This window comes from Lepidochelys kempii, chromosome 7 (assembly GCF_965140265.1).
Source record: "Lepidochelys kempii isolate rLepKem1 chromosome 7, rLepKem1.hap2, whole genome shotgun sequence".
NCBI lineage: Eukaryota > Metazoa > Chordata > Testudines > Cheloniidae > Lepidochelys > Lepidochelys kempii.
Genome location: NC_133262.1, coordinates 77479807 through 77496206, shown reverse-complemented (window position 1 = coordinate 77496206; position 16400 = coordinate 77479807). Strand labels below are relative to the sequence as shown.

Here is a 16400-nt window from a genome sequence, read left to right as displayed (position 1 = left end):
GCCCTGTTTTAAATGGGTTTGCTACATCTTTCCTTTAGTGCCTCCCTTCAAAAAGTGTTTCATTGCCAATTAAGGAACAGCTCCTGGGCCCACATAACTGCTTTTCAGGAGGAATATTTTTCTCCAAACTGTGTAAGTGTTTATATGACGGCATAACAGCTCCCAAGTAGTCAGTGTTGTGGGTTTCTTTAAAAGTGTTTCAAAAAGTTGGGTAAATATATATTTGCATAATCAGGGCCATTACAAATTAAATCATTCTGCTAGCCCTTTTGAGAGGGTTTATGGGGTTCGGTTTAAAAAAAGGCAATAGACTTATGGCCGGGTGCCTGGATGGGCCACACTGAGAATGCCACAGTCAGAGCAGACTGCAAGAAATAGGGCAGACAATTCCCCCAAACTGGTGGTTTCTTCTATAATAAGATTCACCAAGCCAGTAACAAAGGAGCTTCTGCAATCCCACACTGGTTAACAAGGAACCAAGCACAGTCCCCTTTAGGCATTCCAGCCCTTGGCTCCCACCTAGACAGCCGAGTCTAATACAGTGAGAGGTTACTGAAAACCTGATTCACCATATGTGAAGCTCACCAAACCCAAAGGACCGGGCACTTATCCACAGGTTAATGAGAGTCTTAGATCCTACCCAATAATCACGCTGATGCCAATCCTTAAGTAACTAAAAACTAAAGGTTTCATAATATAAAAAAGAAAGAAAAGAAGAGAGTTATTGAATGGTTAAAGGATCATATACATACAAGTGATTGTCGGTGTTCATAGTCAGGATCATAGCAATGATAGAATAAACTGCTGGCTTATAAAAGTCTCTCTGGAATCATCCCAACAAGTCAGAATCCAAAGGCAGCTTAGATGTAAAGCCTTTCCATGTATTTCCCAGAATATTCCAAATAACTATTTGAAAGATCTCAGTCTCAAGGCATAAACTTTCCCTGTTCAAAGTTCAGCAGACTTGAGATGACAGGATCTGGCCTGAGGCTTCTCTTTTATAGCTCTCTAGCAGACTGACAAGGCTCCTCACAGAAATTGTCATAGCAGGTAGGGATGTAAATATCATTTTAAAAGTTAACAATTTAAACGATTAAAAATATTTCATTTAAACGGTTAACCTATTAAAGGGCCAGGGCTGGGGCCGATCCAGCTGGGGCCAGCATAGCCGGCCAGCCCGGGGGTTAACAGTTAAGGCAGGTTAACTAGTAAGCCCAATGCTTACCAGTTAATTACATTCCTAATAGTAGTGCCTTTCCCCAAGGAGGAATAGGCAATGCAGATCACCTTTGCTTTGAAGCTAACCTTCTATTTCCTATGCATACACAGCTAAACTAGTACATTTATTCACATAAGGCAATTAGCAGGTCCTCCATTATAATGTAGATAGTTAAGCTGAAGATAATGTAGATGATATTATTAGTTTTCCTGCAATATCTCACATTTTTGATATTAAGGTTAACTGAACCATTTGCATACGTAACATAAGGCAATTAAGACAGTAAAGTGAATTAGTATCTACAAGCTAATTTGGTTACGTTGTTAAACTTCTAACAGGATATTTGTAAACACAGAGAAATACTCTTAGCATCTGTCACATTCAAGTAAATTGTCTTGATTACAATTGTAATACTGCCTGTTAAGTTGTTATGGGTCATACACAGTTCGGCTAGTTTGTCAGTGTCACAAGACTATATATGCAACCCAATGTGTTAAACTAATAGAATGGACCTGGCATACAGTACATCAACAAAAACTAGGGACTTAATACTGACGCAGTCTCCTTGTTCTCTTGTGTAGGGCATGTATGAGATGCTGTGTAAACTTTCTCAACAGTGGAGTAGATCATGGCAAAGGCCTCTTTTAGGCAGTCCAGTAACGTGGGAAGGGATGTGTGTGCATTAAGCTGATTGTTTGGATCAGTCTTTGCAGAGTTCTTTTTTCAAATTTATGGATTTTCTGATTTTTGTCATGTTGTTGTCATCTTTAATATTAATGAGACTTGCATTAATGTCAAGGGGAAAATATGCCCCTTAGTGTTGTTATAACTGTACTTTTTTGTATTTAATATTCTAGAAGACTGTGTCCTATTTAAATTGTTCTCATTACTTTTAATATAGCAGTAAGCACAGTTCCCTCCCCAGAGGCACACTCAGCAAGTTGGTCATTAAAAATACATACCTCAATTGTAGTAAGCAATACATAGCAATAAGAATATATATTCATTTTACACAAGCCTATTTCTAATGATAAATGTAATAGTCTTAGCTCATCTTTTGCAATTTAATATTTTAAATGTACTAAACATTAGTTTTCTGGAGTTTGTGAAATACAGTACTTGGATCTGAGAGCTTTAAAAGTATAAATTGGAATGTGTGTATATAGCATATGACCTCAGTCTAGTTTACAGAAACATAATGATTTGCTTCTCAATGAAATTTGTCTGAATTCTGTAGGTAGAACACATTTTTATAACATAAGCACTAAATGGTCAATATGCAAGTTAACAAAAAAATCATCTATGTTACAAAACCAACTCTTCTTAGTGTAACTTGCATTTGGACTGACAAGTGACTACTGTAGATCCAATGTTGCAGATGCTTCGTCAAATGACACATGATAAAGGGTCTGATCCAAACCCTATTGAAATTATTGAAAGGCTGAAGCTGACTTCAGTGAATTTTGGATCCAGTGGCTGCAGGGTCAGACATATTAAGTTTGTCACTATTGTAAGAGTAGCAGCCGTGTTAGTCTGTATTCACAAAAAGAAAAGGAGTACTTGTGGCACCTTAGAGACTAACAAATTTATTTGAGCATAAGCTTTCGTGAGCTACAGCTCACGATGCATCCAATGAAGTGAGCTATAGCTCACGAAAGCTTATGCTCAAATAAATTGTTAGTCTCTAAGGTGCCATAAGTACACAAAATAATCTACTCCAGTAAATAGAAAAGGAGTATTTTCTTCTTCACCTACAGCAAAACAAGGGAAATTAATTTTGTTTTGCTACTTTAAAAACAAAAAATCATGGACTAATGTTTTCCAGGTAACTAGTGATTCTGTGTGTGTGTCATTTTGGTTGCCTAACTTAAGACACCCTTGAAGGTACCTGAATTTCAGAAAATGCCCATCACTCACCTTCTGAAAACCAGATCCCTTAAAGTGTTGCAAGTGGAGCTCTTAAAAATTGAGGTGCCCAAAATCACTAGTCATTTTGTGAAAATCTTTGCCCTATTCTATAATTTATCTTAGTCCCTTTTATGTGAGAAGGTTTGGATGCCATCACTAACAAAGGTTGGAATAGTAAACACATTTCTCAATGCCTGTTTAAGTGTACTGCTGGGATTTTTAAAGGAAAGTAAGGGAATTAGGCACACAACTCCCATTGACTTGATAGGAAATTGGGCACCCAAATCACTTAAACCCCTTAAAAATTCCAGCCTATGTTTATGTTAATTGTGGGAGGAGTTGGGCTTTCTTCCTTTTTGATACCTGCTATGGCTACATTCATCAGTATTGCATCAGCCACACCCTTGCTGTTCTCTGCTTTCATTCATTATTAATTAACTGAAAGTGTTAAGAGCAATGGAGATGCAAATTAGAGCTATCGAAAGCAATCCCTGTAGAAAAAGAAGTACTGCTAGCTACTGAAAAATAATTAGCAGTGGAAGAATATTTTCTGAATTGTTTTTAGCTCAATAGTATTTATATTAGGAGCACCAATTAGCTAATACTGACAAGTGGTACAAAGCCATAAAGGAACAACCTACTCATAAGGCTTCTGTGTATTTTTCTCCATCCTCTAGGCTAACCAATATTTGAGTCTTTTATGGAGTGCCTTGGCGTATGTGACTTTGGATAGGAAAATAGAAAGCTTTAACCACTGTTGATTATACAAATATAACCATAAGCCAGGATCACTTCTGATCAATCAGACTGAAGTACATTAATGCCTGTTTGTAACTATTTTTTGTATTACTGATTTTTTCTACCTGTTAGTTGACTTACTGCATGTTCTCCAAAATATCTCTGCCCAAAGCATTGGCATTTCTTTTTTTATTGCTATTATCTGATTGCTATTGAAAGGAGAGTTAGGCTTCATTATTCAAGGTGTATGTGTTTTCACAATTGACTATGGGGATGCAGCTCTGGGACTTACTTGGCCATAACCCACTGACTGCCCCTGAACACTTGAGTCTATACAAGTAAGAAACAATTCTAATATTCCAAACAGTATTCAAAACAGCAGTGCCAGCTGCACTGTTTATAAAGGAAAAAGTGGTTGCTTTATTGATAGCCATGAAATATTACCATACCAGCCATTGATCTTCACTGGTAACTGCTCTGACATCAAACAGTCCCACTTTTTAAAAGTGTGGCCCAGATCATCTGCTGGTTCAATTTATATTGCACTTACATTAATTTAGGTAGAGCTGCATACATTTTAAACTGGCTGAGTTCATGTACATACATAACTAGAATCTGACAGATTTGTTGGTAGCTCTTCAGCTTTTTAGATTTAATGTGGAGTCTCTCTTTAATATTTTACTATATTGCTAAAACATGACAGAAGGGGAAAGGATAGCAAGGTGGGAGAGGAAGCATATGGCCTGCGTTAAGTGCTTGACTACATATCTTTCACTAGAGCACATTTTTTAAAATACCTTTTTTCAGGTTGTTCTTCCCAACATAAACAAGATTTCTATGCAGGCAGTTCTGGATTATTTGTATACCAAGCAATTATCATCAAGTCAGGAGTTGGACATGCTTGAATTAATTGCACTGGCAAACAGATTTTGCCTCCCACACTTGGTTGCACTGGCAGGTAAGGATTCTGACTCTTTACAGGTGCAATGCTTTCATGGACTGCTGTATTGCTTCTTAGTGATTTTTTTTGAACATATACCATTTTTTTGCCGTGAATGCTGAGGGAAAGAAATGCCATTCCTTTATATAAAGACAAATTGTATTACAATGTGGTATTTTCACTTTTAAAAAATGTACTTGCCTTTTTCTTTCCACTCTCTAGGACTTGTGCTAAATTAATGCAGTCCTTTTAAAATGTTCCATACTTTAGAAATAGGAAGTGAAAACCTTCTCTTCAGCATTAATATAATGTCGCAATTCATAATGTCCATTTGATTATTCTTAACTTACAGCAAAACAGTAGGGACACTAAGCTTTCAATTATAATGAACTAGGCTTTCCATGATAAAATCCATCTAGAGAGCATAATAACTGAGCCAGTTTAAAATTGATCTGATTCAAACTCTTTGTAGAAGTGCTGTTCAAACCTATTTTTATTGCCCAAACTAGAGTCCATTAGTTATTCTGCTATAGATGTGGGGGATGTTGATTTCAAGAAAATCAACTTTTCCATCTTTAAGTTAGACCAGAACAGCAGCATGGGATACTTTAATACTAAATCCACATGCACCAAACTTCTAGATAGTGGGTTTTTTTCTGTTCCCTAGTATCGTACCAAAATACTGTAGGGTGGAGATTCTGAGAGATGGGACAACCAAGTTGAACAAATTCACAAGATAAATTTTAGTCATTTCCATGAGTGTCATTTACCCAAGCCCTCAGGTAGCTTTAAGTTGTGCAACAAGACATTCGATTGTTGACAGCATTACAGAACTAACTTAGGCCCTGCTCCAACCAAAGTTTTTGTGGGGCCTTATACAGATATCCTTCTCAGCATTTGTGGAACAAATGTGCTTTTAATGGTAAGAACATCTTATTCTGTCTCATTTAGTGAAATATTTATTGTGAACTCAAAGGCTGCTTTTTGTCCCGTTGCTTTGATTGCACATAATGGAGTTGAATTAGGCCACCTTTGGTTGTCTCTAACATTCTGTCAAAAGGAATGTCTGCTCTGTTGCACTGTCTTCTGGCCAAGTGTGGCTCTGCTGAGGCCTGTCTCAGTTCCCTGTTCACTCAGGCTCCTTTTAGAAGCTGTTGAGATATTCAAACCACTCCCCCTTCTGGGGTCTCATTTATTAAGTTCTGCACAAAGTCTTTCAAAACAGAATTCAAACTTACAAAGTCATCAACACAGTTTCATCACAGAGCGCCCAGTCCTCTCCCCCCTCGCCCCCGGGTCAGTCCTCTCCTTAAAGTTCCTTTCTTTCAACCCACTCCCATGCTGGGCATACCCCCTTCTCCTTAGGGTCTGTCTTCCTGCTCTCCCAGCACCTCTTGCCTGGAGTTTGGCATTTTCCACAGCCCTTTCCCCTGCTAATTCAGGGCCAGAAGGAGCCTTCTTACTCCCTGAAGTGTCTGCAGGCATCTGCAAAGAACCACCTGCAGCTGTACCCACACCCTTTTATAAGGCCTAGACACCTCTCATTAATGGTGCACTGGACCCCGATATATCTTAGAGGGGCCAGTCGCACACTCCATCCTGTTATCGATGTTGATCCTTCTAGGAAAGGGCTAAGTGAGTTCTGCTGACTTACCGAGGCAGGTGGCTTATCTCACCTAGATACAAGAAACCAGAGGTGGCTCTCTGAGGAGAGAGGGTGTATTCTGGAGGAGGAGCATCCCTAAGGGGGGAACCATAGGAGCAGCCACTCCTGAGAAGACTCAAAGTGAACTTTGCTGTCGTCATGCATTTCTTCATTAATAGAGCCAAACCATAACAATGGGGATGGTGGCAATGTTTTGATTCTGTGTAGTACCTGGACTCTGTTCTAGGGCAGGTTGGGAACAACACTTACTCAGAGGTATCCATTGTAGGGAATCCAAGGGTTGTAACTACTAGGGAATCAGGAGTGATTATTGCATAAACATAAGCACATGCAAGATCTGTGTGTACAAAGGGACACACATAGGGGGCAGATCCTCAGCTAGTGTAAACTGTCCTAGCGCTCTTGGCTGGGGATCTGCTCCTAGATGTATGAGGGCAACTCAAGAGACCACAATGAAGCTGCACTTGCTTACGCCAGCTCTGACTCTGATCAGAAGTCTGAATGGATCTGCTGCTGGTGCAGTAGTTGCTGTATTTATCTTTCATGCTAACACACAAATTCTTTGGTTCTTGATTCCCTAAATGAACTGCATTTATAAATGTTACCCTGAAATATGTATTTTTACAGTGTCGGTTATTAGTTTTCTACTTTAACAGAGCAGCATGCTGTGCAGGAGCTGACTAAAGCCTCAGGGAATGGCATTGGCATAGATGGTGAAGTACTCTCCTATTTGGAATTGGCCCAGGTTAGTAGTGACTGATTTTTAACCTTTTTAAAGGCATTCTGCCCACCTGCAGTACTCTGAAAAATGATGGTGTTGAGCATTATACCTGCATAAATAAAGCCTTTCAAACAAAGGACCCCTTGTTTCCATTGCAAAGAATTGAGGGACCACAGTTATCATACTGTACTAAGACTTCTGCATCTTAATTTTTAAAACTTAATTGCTGTGATAATAACACTATCTTTTAAAATGTTTAATGTCCTTTGCAGAACAGATTTATCTTCTCCACATCAGTTGAGAAATCAGGCTCTCTATATTGAGGCTTAGTTTTGTGTCTATCAAATACATATTTCAGTTTTTACTTGTGGGGAAGCTTCTGTAAGGTGGCAGAGCCTAGCGCCTCCGACCTTGTGTCTAACGCCATGAAGTAAAGTTCTTTAGCTTTCTCACACTCGGGCATTCTCCGTGGGTGTCACCATTGTATGCCCATGTGCCCCTTAAATCTTTCTCCATTAGGTTGCTAGGGACGAAGTAGTACCTGTCCAGCATTGGGAGGGCAGAGTTAGGCTATGTCTACACTGCGCACCTTACAGCAGTATGGCTGTGCCGCTGCAGTCATGCCATTGTAACGTGCGCAGTGTAGCTGCTCTTTGTCAGCTGGAGAAAGCTCTCCCGGTGACAAAATAAAACCACCTCCAACAAGGAGTGGCAGCTTTGTCAGTGGGAGCCGACAAAGCACTGTCTACACCGATGTTTTTCGTCATCAAAACTTTTGTCGTGCAGGGGTGTGAAAAAAACAAACAAACCTCTGAATGACAAAAGTTTTAACGACAAAAGTGCAGTGTAGGCCTGGCCTAATTGGCCACCCTCAAGGGGGACATCTCTGCAACACCCAGCCATTCCTTTGTGACTGAGTGAATTGCCTATCGTGCTACCTTACTTTCATGCACATCACTTTTCTGTCTGAGCTCCAGAGACCCTGAGAGACAGAGTCCAAAGTTGACTCTTTGTTTTTAAATATGTGATTGAGTTTTCCCTAAAGGAATTTGCAATATGGTTTCTTTAGGGATGCGGTAGTACAAGATATTTTGCTTGTTATATGAGAAATTGAGTTAGAGTTTAAGGCCAGAAGGGACCATCAGATCATCTAGGCTGACCTCCTGTATATCACAGGCCTTGTAACATCACCTAGGCAAAGTTAGAAAAAATATTACAGTCCACAAATGATTCTTCAAAACACCGTAATGACTAGATCTGGCTTCTGCCTGTGCTGTTAGACCCTTGCTTTCATGACTGGCATGTAGCGCCTACTGTCCACTGCAAGCTTCCCATCATCTGCTTTCAGCTCTGTCGGGACCCATAACACCCTTACTAACCCAGTTCTGAATCTCTTCCGATAAAAGAATGCTAGTTCTGCTAAACTGTGGGGGTTGTTGGGGTGGTGGTTGGGTATAGAAGTCTAAGTTCAAATCCTGTTATGATTTGATCTGTGTCCTATTAAGGTTTTAAACAATCAGAATGCCAAATAGATGCACATACTTTACCAATCTGACTCACATAATAGCTATACTTTCCTCTGAGCAGACTGCCTGTCCCAAGTTTTGTACTATGCTTTCAACAGTGCCTTAAGCTCTTTCATTGAGAACACTTCTCTGGGGAGTGAGTTACTACAGGGTAAGATTTGTAATAACTTGATGGCAGCTGCAAACCTAGATTTAAGTGCATAGGATCACAGTTAGAACCCAATCCTATGAATCATAGAATATCAGGGTTGGAAGAGACCTCAGGAGGTCATCTAGTCCAACCCCCTGGTCAAAGCAGGACCAATCCCCAATTTTTGCCCCAGATCCCTAAATGGCCCCCTCAAGGATTGAACTCAAACCCTGGGTTTCGCAGGCCAATGCTCAAACCACTGAGCTATCTCTCCCCTCCTGCCAGATGGTAAGGGCCTTAAACTCCCATTGAAGTGAAATAAAGTTGGAGTTGTTCACACCTCTCAGGAGGTGCTCAGCACATTGCAGAAAGAGTAAGAACCCTAACTCAGCTACTCCCACTGACAATCCCATTTTGGCCACTGAGAGTGCCAGTGGATTTTTGTGTAAAAGGAACAGTAACTCTAAATCCACATGGTGCCACTAGAAGCATCCTCTGAGCAGCTGCTCAGTCTCTGCTGAGTGTTATGCAATAATCCCCAATGCTGAAAGCATGACAGGATAGATTCATTTAGGGATCACGCTTGCCTTAACTTGTAGCTTTTGTGCAAGATGACCAGTAGTATCAGGAAATGTAAACTGACTGTCTTTGCTTGTAGTTTCACAATGCTAATCAGCTGGCAGCGTGGTGCTTGCACTACATCTGCACCAACTACAACAGTGTTTGCTCCAAATTCCGCAAAGAAATAAAAGCTAAGTCTTCAGGTAAGACCATCTTCAACTTTCCCCCCATCTTTTCTTGACCTTTTTCTTTCTGTCCTTGGAACATGAACAAGTGAATTAGCTCAACTAAACTATGATGGAAACCCTGTGTTCTCTCCATCCTGAGTTCTTCTGATCAGGTAACCAAAGAGTTAGAATTCTTCCTCTGCCTCACGGACCAAGAGTTACACATATAACTCCTATCAACTGAACTAAGAATGGCGTGAATGACTCCCTGTGCTTCACCTCGAAAAATATATTCGGTGTCTGACTGTATTTTACATTATTTTGTCATAGAACAGTAAACAGTGTGCTTTGCTTAAGTTGCTTTCATTTGAGCCTCTAGGCACTTTACAAACATTTAGTTAATTCATAACATTATTGCATTGAGACAGGTGAGTATCCTTCTGTCCATTTTGTTGGTGGTTAAACTGAGGCACAGAAAGGATAGTGAGTTTACCAGGGTAAATACATGTCTTACATGCCCTACTTTATTTGTGTTGCAGTTTTAGTATCTAAGTATCTTATTACTTCTCTTTTTTTAATCAGATAATCAAGAATATTTTGAGAGACATCGCTGGCCTCCGGTATGGTACTTAAAGGAAGAAGATCACTACCAGCGTGCTAAAAAGGAAAGAGAAAAGGAAGATATTGCACTGAATAAACATCATTCAAAACGGAAGTGGTGCTTCTGGAATTCCTCCGCTCTAGTTGCCTGAGCGAAGCAAATACATGTAAACACTTCAACGGTGTAATTATAACACTGCTTTAAAATTAGTCTTATTGTCAGAAATAAGATGTAGTTCAGGTTCCTGACACTGATTTTATTCCATGTTTTGCATTTATCATTGTTAGGGTCAAAAGCACAAGCTCAGCTATAGTGAGCCTGGAATAGTTCCTGATATGTATATTTTTGCTTAGTAAGCAAAATCAGCATCTACCATTATTACATTTCTTTTTATACAAAAACAAATCCAGCATTAATGTTTCAAACTCCAAATTGGGAAATATTTTTATACTGTCTTGTGTATTTTGTTTAAATAAAAATTCTGGGTATAACTTTATTTTACAAACCACAAAATAACCACATAGCAGCTTTGTAATTAGATTTTAACTATTTTTCTTATGTGTGTAAAGTGAAATATAAACTAACACCCCCTCTTAATAGATAACCTTCTGTCTTAAGTGACTGGTTTAAAACTACCCCATGCAAATTATCATCTTAGTTAAAAAAAAGCTTCTACTAGGAAACCAGTTTTTGTCCCTACATTCCATGCACTCATAACATATATAGATGGCTATTCCTTCTTTCTAAAGTAAAGGGTTATAATAAGATCAAATAACTGCAAGTTATAGAGCATTTAATCTTTGTTCAGCTGAATAATAGGCAGTATAATTACCTGTTCAACTGCAGGAACATGTATTTCTAATATTTGCCATGTGAGTGCATATAATTTTGGTTATATGGGCCATGTGAAATCTAGTGATTCTAAGTATTCAGAGGTTTTAAAGGTCTAGATTGAAGAGGATAATTTTAAAATCATCAGAAGGGCTTATTAATTTATATCTTTATCCAGGGCAAACTCAGTATGGAACTGAATTCAAAAAGCAGATATGCTGGTAGTATTGGAATTACTGTATTATAGTTGGTTACTCTTTGAGGGCCTAATTCTGCAGTCAGTCCTCTTTCAAAACTCCTTTTTGCTTCTACAGGAGTTATGCAAATGAAATGCTGCTGAAACAAATAGATACATTCCTCTATTGTTGATGTAGCAGCTTGCAAATGAAGAATGATATTTTAAATTAGATTATACATTCCTTCTGGAAGCAGATATCCAAGAAAGCACAAAGCTGGAATCTCAGTGAATAAAAATCCCAGCATTGTTTAAATGATAGGAGGGGAAAAAACCTCCAGTGTTTTGAAATTTCCTTTGGGTTTATGATTTTCTAATAACTGTCACTCTGAACTTGCAGTGTTGCACTAGAAAAATATAAGGCTGGGTGTGCTTTAAAAAGACCAAACTAAAACACTTCTAAAATTATACTATAGAGCATATGCAGGCCTATGAAGTGTCTCAGGCACCGTTCTGTAATTGAGGTAGTATTATGTTATCAGTTTTGTTAATGCTGTTTTCTGCAGGCAGCTCAGCATACTAATGTGAAAAGCTTTTGATTTTTATTTTTCCTGTATTCATAGACAAGGCAGTAAGTTCAAACCCCAGTGCTGCGAGTCAGGAAAGGTTTCAGACTGAAAGCCATACACACTTCCAAATACTCAGCTTCAAGTCAGAGCTTGTTCTTGGGAGATGCCACCCTAGGGTGGTGGAAGCTGCTTAGCATGGGTGCTGAAGAGACTCCTGTAAAGAAAACAGGTGACAGACTCCATCACCTACAAGATTTATCACTGTACAGTGATAAAGAAGGGCTAAAGAGAAAGGATGGCTGCGAGTGTATCCGCATTAATTCCTGGCCAGTAGTATTGTGAATTGTGGAGGGATGAAAAAATGAGGGAATAAATATCAAGACTAGGATGGAATTAACATCTGTTCAGTCATAAAATGTTAACAGATCATGTTTAATAACTATTGCTACTAGGTTTTACATAACCAAAGCTTCTGTATGATTGTAATTTTGCCAAACTGTAATGGATAGATAAATGAACCTGGGGGTATATGCAATAATATCCAGTTGTATTAGTTGTCAGCTACTATAACCAAGTGGCTGGTTCATTTGGTTAATGCCATCTATGGCCTTTAATCTTGGTGGTTATTTGTGTTTTTTATTTTGGAAAAAAAAGTCAATAAAACTGTTTAGCTATAAAATGTCTCCTAGTTCTTTGAATCAACTTTCTAAATATTGTATAAAGCGCTTCACTTTTTATGGTGTTTGTCAACACTCAATAGTAGTAAAATATGTTTAACAAAACAGTGTATTGAATTTGTGATCACATGGCATATCAAAACTTACAGTTCAGAATGTTATAGGAGAGCCACTTGCATTTGTATTTATTGATTGGAAAAAAGAATATGGTAGGTGCTTGTCATTTAATGTAAAGCTACAAACCAAACTTTCCTGTCACTTTTTCACACTGTTCCTAATTCTTAATCACCAGGCTGTCACCTGTGTGATGAGAAAGAAACTCTACGTGACAAAAAACAGGAAGAGTCACCAGCAGTTCTTATAGGGATTTTGGTTGGTTGGTGTTTTGTTTTATTATGTATACTATGAGCTTGCTAAATTGACTACTTTTCTTTAGTTAGTTTCCACTAGCAGATATTCTTCAACAAGCAAAACCTCTAATTACAAGTTAGTGAACTTGTAGCAACAATTCCTCTTGATAGATCTATGCAGTTAAATTGACAAAGCTAAAAAGTTGTTTTTTTAGAGAACTTGCAAGATGATGCGTGAAGGGTGCCTTGTTCATATTTTGTTTAAAGCTATTAGACAATACCAAGGGCATTGAAAATAAGCACTTTCAGCACTCAGTGTTCTTAGCGAAAGTGCTAATTTATGAATACTACATATCATAATAATTTGATTTATGAAGCAAGAATTTTTTCCCTTGAATTTGCTATTAGAATTTAGGTAATATATTCAGTAAGAGAAGAATAATGTAGCAACAGAAACAATGCCACTCTGATTATGCTAAAATAGTAATGTGTAGACAAAACCACTGAAGTGTGCTCCTGTTGTTGCTGATTGTTTTTAATAATTCATGGCCATTTAGATTCCTGGTAAATAATCTGGATGTGACTCACCGTAAAACAGAAGGGGGGTTACCTATTAGTGTTGTAAAATATAGAAATAATTTTGAGAAAACTCATTGTGACTTAGAAATCAGCACTTTGGAGCTAGTCCTGCTCCCACTGTGGTCAATAGGAGTTTTGCCACAGCTTCAATGTGAGCAGTAGGCCCTTTGTGAGGAAGAACTAGACTACAGTGCCACAGCTACAAGTCTACTTTATTTCCTTTGTTCCTTGTGGGCCTAATCCTCCATGCCCATTAAATTCAGAGCCCCATTGACTTTAATGGGAATTGGATCAGGCCCCATGTTAATAAAGGCAGCTGACAGCATATTAAATATGTAGATTTACTATAAAGGTTACATCGGAGGGGAGAGTAATCTGGGCTCCCAGACTTATTGCTTGATTTAAGTAGCATGGCTGATCAAAAACTTAATGTGCAGGGGGAAGGGGAGGTGCCTGCAGAATAAAAGGGGGTGGGGAGGCACAGCGATGTTTACCATACTGTTCAAACAAGTTACCAAAGTGTTAAGGTTTTGTGTTTCCGTCTGAATTAGAAACAACGCTTTCCTAAATTAGAAACAACGCATCCTATTTGTAAAATGAGCGTTTCTCATTGTTCGAGAGTTGTGGAGTTAGACTGAGAGAGCTTGCAAAATCTTGGCCTGTAAATCAGCTCTTCCTCCTTCCAGCTCATAGCATTAAGTAGCGATATAACATACTGAATTATGTCTGCTTTATTGCCTACACTCTATGATGACGAATACTTCAGGTCCTCTCAGGATGCCTTAGAAACCGTGGGCTCCTGAGGAAGTTGCTGCCTTGCTTTCAGATGAAAGAGCAAGCCTCAGACCTATGCTGTCTGCCCATATTTCAACTTCATAAGCGAATGGTCAATGTTTATTTCCTGTGGGTTGCAATGCATATGTCCTATGTAATCACATTAACAATGGCTCAGTATCCCTCATGGCTCTTAACTTTTTTCACTTACTAAAAATGATTTGGTAATTTTTTGTTTTAATGGGCCCAGTCCTCATACAGACACAATTCCCATTGAAATTGATCATGCCCAATCCTTTTGGCCAGGAACAACATTAACATATCACAATCTGATGCAAATCTGTTAACAGAAGTTTAGTCTGTGTACGGAGTCCAGGATGAGAGACAGTGTTGTACCAGCAACAGTCAGGCTCTGTCGTGATATAATTCACTGTATGTGCCTTTGCCTTCTGCTAAGATCACATAGCTCGTGTCACAGATCGCTTTGCACTGGAAACCGCAGTGGTGGAGGCTCTGGCATATTAATACCTGCACTTCAGTCCACTCACTACTTACTACTCCTTCCATAATACCTTACATTCTGGAAGAAATCTCAAAGACTTTGGATCCACACTGCAGGAGGCTAAGAAGAAAATGTGAACATCAGAAGATGGAAGAGGATTGTCAGTAAACCCAAGGACTGTAAAGCTGTGTAGAAAATCTCACTGACAAATTTCAATCTTTCCCTGAGATTCAGGGAAAGAGGTTAGTTTGGTTTCTGATAGAAAATTTGCTTTTTCCTTTATATAGTGTAGCATTTCAGTCGCTTTTGTAGAAAGACCATGTGGCCATCGTCCTACGTGATACAGGTGAAATTATTTTGAACAATAAAAAGCCCCATGCCCAGGTTCTGAGTGCCCTGCCAGTTGAAATGACAATGCCAGATATGCAGTTCAAACAGCTCACACTCCTGCCATGCAACAGCTCTGAATACAAATGACAACTCCACACTACTTCAATCTCTCATAGCTCTCTTTAAAGGCCTGGTGGACTAAATGGGCCCTATAACATGAAAGTTCATAAATCTAGGCTATTTTGAACCAAGATCAGAAAGGCATTCCAGAGCCCCAGGATCCTGATAGCAAATTCCCTGCTGGGTGTCCCTTCTCTGTTATATGGAGGGGATCTAGCATTATTATTTATTTGCATATTACCATAGCACTTAGCAACCCCAGTCATGGATCAGGACCCCATTGCAGTAGTTACTTTATAAACAGAACAAAAAAGACAGTTTTAAAATCTATTTGGCAACTCAATGGTAAACAGTGCAGGTCCCAGAGCACCATTTTTTTTTTTGTCATTGTGTAGCCCCACAAACAGCACATTGCACAACAGTCTACCCTTGAAATTACAACGACATGGATGATGGTATTAAACGTGTGGAACAATATAAAGCCAGTAAACCAGGCTTCTGCTTCCTAAAGTTGTGGAATAGAACTCTCCCCCTCCAGATCACAGTTGCATGCTTCAGCAATTACGCACAGTAGCCAGGATTTAGCACCACTTTATTCTACGCATCTGACCATCCACTTTGGAGAAATACTGATGTAGTTTTCTCCTCCTCCACTGCTTTCTGCTGTTCTGAAGTTTCTGGATAAGAAAGTGACTGATGATGCCCACGAGAGAAGATTTTATTCTTTAGCTGACTTTTTTACCTCTAACTAAAAAAAAAAAAATGAATTCTGTATTCCCTTGGGGGATTAATTTTTTGAAGCTGTTATGGCCATTTAGAGCGGATTACATGGTGTGAAAGGTATTAGTGTTGAGCATTCTAATGATCTCTCCTGTAGCCCATTGAAGCTGAAAATTCTATTGTCTATCTGTGGGTACATGATAAATTAAATTGTTACATATGTATTATCAAGTATATAATCCGGACATTCTCATGGATGTGAATCCCTCCTAGACTATTAAGAACATTTAGTTGTTGAATACGTATTTAAAAGAGTATGTTTCCTTAGATTTCCAGTAAGGTCTCCACTTAGACCTATGTCCTTTTTCCTACAAAGTGTATTATTGATCTCCTATACTAACTATATCAGCACTCTCACAAACTTTCTTAATTGTAAAGTGATTAGAATATTAATTGGTAGATAATTAGCAGATCAAATAATTTCTACCACATCACACATTTTATGACCACTATTTAGACAGGTGGTTCTGTAAGGAGAAGGGAAGAATTATTCTAATGAATGTTGTTTATTCAGCTCCAATTGATGAGATAAGGCT

The 16400-nt window shown here is 38.8% G+C and overlaps 1 protein-coding gene across 7 annotated transcripts in view; it reads left to right on the top strand.

Annotated features, from left to right (window-relative positions):
- Nucleotides 1–12458, top strand: part of RHOBTB1 (Rho related BTB domain containing 1) — an 89769-nt gene extending 77311 nt beyond the window's left edge. For 6 of the 7 annotated variants that reach the window (XM_073353410.1, XM_073353411.1, XM_073353417.1 and 3 more), the window contains 4 exons: nucleotides 4673–4823; nucleotides 7128–7216; nucleotides 9507–9612; nucleotides 10159–12458. In XM_073353410.1, the coding sequence (XP_073209511.1) occupies nucleotides 4673–4823; nucleotides 7128–7216; nucleotides 9507–9612; nucleotides 10159–10328 (516 nt within the window). In that variant the 3' untranslated portion in view covers nucleotides 10329–12458. The remainder of the gene's footprint in view (nucleotides 1–4672; nucleotides 4824–7127; nucleotides 7217–9506; nucleotides 9613–10158) is intronic. The other variant, XM_073353414.1, reaches the window with a different exon arrangement.
- Nucleotides 12459–16400: the final 3942 nt, after the last annotated feature.